General features: G+C 47.2%; 1 protein-coding gene across 1 annotated transcript; it reads right to left on the reverse strand.

Moving 5' to 3' along the window:
- Nucleotides 1–6: 6 nt before the first annotated feature.
- On the reverse strand, nucleotides 7–4,183 carry rpl5b (ribosomal protein L5b). Its single transcript, XM_040184357.2, has 8 exons — nucleotides 3,917–4,183; nucleotides 3,396–3,465; nucleotides 3,184–3,299; nucleotides 2,750–2,884; nucleotides 2,454–2,656; nucleotides 1,181–1,358; nucleotides 328–416; nucleotides 7–160 (listed from the first exon to the last, which is right to left on the reverse strand). The coding sequence occupies exons 1-8, from the start codon at nucleotides 3,917–3,919 to the stop codon at nucleotides 61–63; spliced, it is 894 nt and encodes a 297-aa protein (XP_040040291.1). The 5' UTR covers nucleotides 3,920–4,183; the 3' UTR covers nucleotides 7–60.
- Nucleotides 4,184–6,274: the final 2,091 nt, after the last annotated feature.

Below are 6,274 nucleotides of genomic sequence, written 5' to 3' on the forward strand. Positions count from 1 at the left end.
CGTGGCTCCTTTTCATTATTTATTAGAACAAATTTCCGAGGAACTGAGCAGACCGACACCTCAATCTGCGTCCTCCTGTTCCTGAGCCCGGAGGAAGCTGGCCTTCTTCTGGGCGATACGGTCCTTCCTCTGGGCCAGAGAGAGCTTGGCCCGGTTCCACCTGGGTCACACACACCATACAAGCAAACCATTAACTTTTGCACTTTCTAAAAGTCTTGATTAGTTACAGGTACTGAGAAAATTAAATGCAGTTTAGCATCTAACCAGAAGTGCAAGCGAGCCGATAAAGACCTAAACAAATGAGTTTAAGGCCACAGCATTTCTCACCTCTTCTTCTTGACTTCTTTGGGAGGCTTCTTTTCATGGACTGGATTCTCACGAATGGAAGCATGAGCCTTCTTGTACATTTCCTCAATCTGAAAGAAAGATAAGTCAACATCTGATTGGTGGATGCAGCTTATCCTTCACTCACTAGTTTAGGGGAAGCATCATTTTGTATTTTGATTCTCAATTCAAAATGTTTGTAGTTTCCCCATCAGACATTTGAACTGAAGACTTTAGTCATCTATTGTGTAACGTTAAGTTTACTCTTTCAATATTCTTCGCGTCGTCATTTACAATAACCAAGCCAGTACATCATGACGTGATTTAAGCAGCCTAATGAAGTCAATACAACATATTTAACAAAGCATTTCCTAAATGCTGATTCTTGTGCCAAGAGACACAAGGAAAACTTGAGGGGGCAAATTCAGTTTGTGCAGCAATTCATAAAAAATGTAATAACCAGGGTAAGAACGTTGGGAACGATTGACAGAAATGAAATTCTTTTAGATGACTAATGCTTTGTCAAAAGGATTATGGGGTCATGATCAATATGAATTACTGGACAAATGGAGCAGAGGACCAATTACACCGGCTGAAGCTGGATATCGTCTTTTTTATGTCCAAGTTTTATATATTTTTAACATCGGTGCAAGCAGAATCATTGTGAGCAACAACGGGAACAAACCCAGAAGAACTATTCTGGGATTCATTTTCCTGAGTGAAAGACCGATCGCTTTTCCACAACTCGAGCCCTTTCTCATGATTAATCACTAAGCCGCGTGGGAAATCTGCCACGAATGCACCATCCAGAGGAAATTCAGTTTGCACAATGTCTCGCAAAACAAAGTCCACTTGCCGAATCAGCGGTGACTCCGTTCTTGATGAAGCGCGAGAACTGCTTCTTGAAAGCGTCCTCGTCCTCTTCCTGCAGGTAGCTCATGTACTCTGACACGTTGACGCCCATGATGTGCTTGCGGTGGACCTCTGCGTTGAACTCCTTGCTCTCTGGATCATACCCAGGGAAGCGCTTGGTGCTGGAGGGGGGAATACAAATTAAACAATGTGCGCATCCCAGGAAGATCTGTAAGCATTTATATGACTTTTCATAGTTGAGCACAACCGGGGGACTTTATGTCAGGGCACGTCTCGTGTGCCTTATCCAAACAGCGCCGCGTGAGATTGCGTATGAGCTCCGTTTACGGGCGCATCATCATGACAACATCTTAGTCTTCTGCCATCAAGCTCTGCTGCCGTTCTCTTGCTTCCTCTCAAACAGGATGTTTTGACTGAGAACAGAACCTGCCACAGGAGTCCATTTGTAACCACAGCTCCAGTTTCACAACTGAATGAACAATTCAGTATGAAGTCCATGCAATTTGTTCTCAATAAATGTAATCATCTCCTAGGAAGACAATTCAGCGCTGGGTATTTTATTCAGCCAACAACTGCACAGAAAATAATAAACTCAGTGTCCTAATCGCCAAATGTGGACAGCATCGGACAGGACGAGTTGACCATAACCCTGCCCCACTTGACAAGCAACTCAATAACTTTTCACGCCGCCATTCAGCCTGTGCTGGTCCCCTTCATACAAGCGCCTCCCTCTTCAAACCCTTAGTGTTTAGATATCTCATGTATTAGAAAAGGCCCGAGAGGTTGGCAGACCCGATTACACCAACTGTAGCTCAATATCTGTCAAAGCAGTTACAAAAACATGCCTTCAATTACATTCACATCAACATGACGATGAGTTAACACCAACTAGCCACTTAATCGACTTCACCGATTCAGCCAGTATTACAAGTTCATTTATGTGCACTTGGACTGGAGTGCCATTTGAAAAGAAAGCTCACTGGAAGATAGCGTTCATTAAAACAGTTTTGACTCAAAAGTATGAAAATTAGTGCTACTTTTGTTGAGCCAAGTCTCCTAAAAGGAATCATGAAAGTAATTTACAATCATGTACACGTTGAATATTTCAACGCTACCAGCCGCAAACACTTAAGTAGAAATGATCCAACTTCCAGTGTAAACCAACACATTGCATTCAAGGTGTTGCTTAAGAAAAAAGGACAAATCTTTTCTTCGACAGCCAAGAAAAGCATCAGCTCCTGGACGCGGCAGGTTACCTGTGTGGGATGGACAGGCCGCCATCCACGGCACCCTTCAGGGCACCAAACACCTTGTTGCCAGTAGTGGTTCTGGCAAGCCCAGCGTCCAGGTAGCAGGTGAACGCGCCCGGCTGACCGTCGACGCTCTCCACGTTGAACTCGTCACCGGTCACCTCCACCTGGCCTTCGTACACCTTATCCAGGCCGAACTTGTGAAGCAGCTGAGGGTGACAAGCAATTCAAGATCAACACCCGCTACAGCGGAACTGATCTCATTCAGGGTAGCGTGTGCACACAGAGGAGCTGGGACGTACTCTACGGGCCAGCAGCAGACCGGTGGTGTAGGCGGCTGCGTAGTTCGTCAGGCCAACGGAGATCCCGTACTTTGGCAGCTCGTGCGAGTAGGCAGCACACACGATCATGTCTCCCTCAATCTTGGCGTAGGCGATCTGCAACGCAATCACAAGTAATCAATGAAAAGCACGAGTACGTTCATCGGCCACCACGACAACCGGGTATTTCCATGACGGCGCACGTTGTAAAGCAACTTGTATTGCTGCAATGATGGAGGTGTCCCAAAAACTCCATACCTTGCTTTTTATGTTTGTATGGGCACGTTCTAGTTGGTCAGAAACTAGCGATTTGGCGTCATGGAGGCCATATCAACGTTACGTCAGCTTCTAAACAGGTCAAAGCTGATCTCTGGCCTTTCAGATTAAGACACCGGTTCATCTCGGCAAGCACTCACCTGGCAACAGATGTCCCGGTTGGAGAAACGGACAATCATCCGGTACTTGGGTGTGTTGTACTTGTTCTTGTCCTGTACGACCAGGCGCTTGCGGGCAAAGAAGTCAGTCTTGCCCTCTGGATGAAAGCGCAGGAAGAATTAGCAAAAATGACACCATGCTTTACTTTGACAGGTCATCAAACCCCGGCATGGCAGTCAAGAGGGTGTCTCACCTCGCCTCCTCCTGAACTTGACCTGGTACCTCTTGAAGTAGGCCTTGTTCTTCACTACCTTAACAAAACCCTGCAAGCAGACACGCATCAACTTCAGTGTCGCGGACAAAAACACACAGCCACGGAAAACACGTCCACGTTACTGCACTCGGTGCTGTCAGAGCGCGTTAGCATTAGCCGGCTCAGCCAGCGCAAACGGACACGTTAGCACGACGGCTACGATCGGCCAAAGAGACGATAGCGAATCCGCGACGTGGAAACTCGGGGCGTGTTAAATTGGCGACTCGGTGGTCGCAGAATGGGGAAAATATCAAGGGACAACATCGCGGAGGAGAAATGAAGCGCTGGCTCTGTGAGGGCAGCCATTAGGCCACGTTTGAGCAGACCGGGTTAGCCATTAGCCGGACTCAATCTACCTTCATCTGAACATCAGCGACATGATTCTAAACGTCTGACACCACACAGCACACGATGTGTGTCTCAGGCACGGATGTAGACGCATATTGGGACAAATTACAAACCATTTTTGCAGACTTTTTGTCTCCTTAAGGAAGGAGCCCGGAGCCAAAGACAGGGCTTGACTCCGCTGCACTGGAAAAAGGAAGAGCTCGGTGCGCGTGCTCCGTAAGTAGCGCGTCACAGGATGAGCCGGTCGGCCGCGCGCCGCCGAGGATTCAACACTCTGCCCCCTGTCGACCTGGTGCTGCCATTTACCCAAATAACAGCGCTCCTTACTCCACTCTTAGGACTGCCTTTTGCCCGGAATATAATTATTATGAGTGTGATTCAAATCTGGACACGGTTTCTCTTTTTTTTAATCATCACATCATTTTTCAAATTTTCAAAGTTTTTCAAAGTGTGTTTTTTGGCAACCTATTTCACTGAAACGACAACACATGTATATCATTTATTTCATTGTATCTATTCTATTCATACTGCCAGAATGGGGGCGGTTTGAGAGGGGCTTTCCACCACATACTCATTCACAACTTTGATCAAACATTAAGCTGTTCACCCCCTTTGGGATGCGTCCTCACTCCCCGGAGACATGCCACATAGCAGCCGGCCTCAAGGCCTCCACCATCATCCCCGTCCCCCAAAAGCCTTGGATCACAAGACTTAAGGACTACAGACCCATCGCCCTGACCTCTGTAGTCATGACATCTTTTGAGCGCCTTGTCCTGTCCCACCCAAAAACCTTTACCAATCCCCTCCTGGACCCCCTGGAGTTTGCCTACAGAGCCAACAGGTCATTAGAGGACACGGAAACATGGCCCTCCACTGGTGGTGTTATAGGGAGAAGAACAGAGGGGAAAGAACGCAGGCCTGGGGGGAACCGGTGCTGATGGACCGAGAGGCTGAGACATGCCTCCCCATCTTCACGTGCTACAGGAATTCAGTGATCCACTTGCAGGTGGAGTCGGGCACGTGCAGCTGGGAGAGTTTGTCCTGCAGCAGAGACGGGATGATGGTGTTGAAAGCTGAGCTGAAGTCCACAAACAGGATCCTGGCGTAGGTTCCTGGGGAGTCCAGATGCTGGAGGATGTAGTGGAGGGCCATGTTGACAGCATCGTCCACAGACCTGTTGGCTCTGTAGACGAACTACAAGGGGGTCCAGGAGGGGGTCAGTGAGGGTCTTCAGGTGGGTCAGGACTAGCCGTTCAAAAGACTTCATGACTAGAGGTCAGGGTGACGGGCCTGTAGTCATTGAGTCCTGTGATCCTGGGCTTCTTGGGAACAGGGATGATGGTGGAGGCCTTGAAGCAGGCTGGTACGTGGCATGTCTCCAGGGAGGTGTTGAAGATGTCAGTGAACACCGGAGACAGCTGGTCAGCACAATGCTTCAGGGTGTGGGGGGCAAACGGAGTCCAGACCGGGGGCTTTGCGAGGGTTTTGAGACCAATGTGTAGTATTAATCGTGTTGTGGTTTCAATAGATCTTATGCCATGACATTGTGCATTTTCTTTAAAAAGTAATCAGGGTAAAGCTGAGGACATCTCAACATTTTTTATAATTAACTGGATACACACAGAGGTATATTAAAGGGATGCCGTGGTATGAATGGAACGTTGGAACGAAAGTTGTCTCACTTTCACCCAACCCCAAATCCACTCATCTCGCCGTTCCTTCTTTTGTTTTCTTTCAAACAAAGAGCAACACTCCTACTCTTTCAACTCGTCTGCCTCCTCGTTTGCAGCATTCATGCTGAAAATAGACTCTCAGCTGTTGATTATGAATACATGAACTCTCAGATCAGTCCCTTAATTTGAAATGGCAAAAACCTTTTGTGTTTCTATATTTATCAGGATGAGGACACATTTATTACCAAAATATGTCAGACATACAAGGAATTTTACTTGGCGGTTGGTGCATAACAGTAGACAATGGGCAACAAGACAGATAAGACGACATAGTGCAATAAAATAAAATAAAATATAAGGCTATGGGTTAGTTAAAAAATAAAGGAATACAAGTTAAAAATGAAGTGCAACAGCGAACAGATCTACACAACTGTGTTGTGAGTGTATGTGAAAGTGACGTGTGTATGTGTGTGTGCATGTGGAGTGTGAAGGGAGTGACCGGTGGGATGTCAGAATCAGTCAGTCACACGGGCTCTGTTGATGAGGAGGAAACTGTTTGTGTGGCCGGAGGTCTTGGTCCTGATGGACTTCAGCCTCCTGCCACATGGGGGCACAAACTGTTTTTGTCCGGGGTGAGAGGGGTCGGCTACGATCCTGCAGATTGCTGCCGTCGACCCTTTCTGCACTCTCATTATTAGTATGACATGTCAGTAAGTTGCAGTGCCAGTTTTAGGTGCACTTTGCAAATGAAAGCTGAACTAAAACTCTTTTGGTGCCTTCAATGTGAAGCTTGTCTTT

The sequence above is a fragment of the Gasterosteus aculeatus genome, chromosome 8 (assembly GCF_964276395.1).
Source record: "Gasterosteus aculeatus chromosome 8, fGasAcu3.hap1.1, whole genome shotgun sequence".
In the NCBI taxonomy this organism is placed as follows: Eukaryota; Metazoa; Chordata; class Actinopteri; order Perciformes; family Gasterosteidae; genus Gasterosteus; species Gasterosteus aculeatus.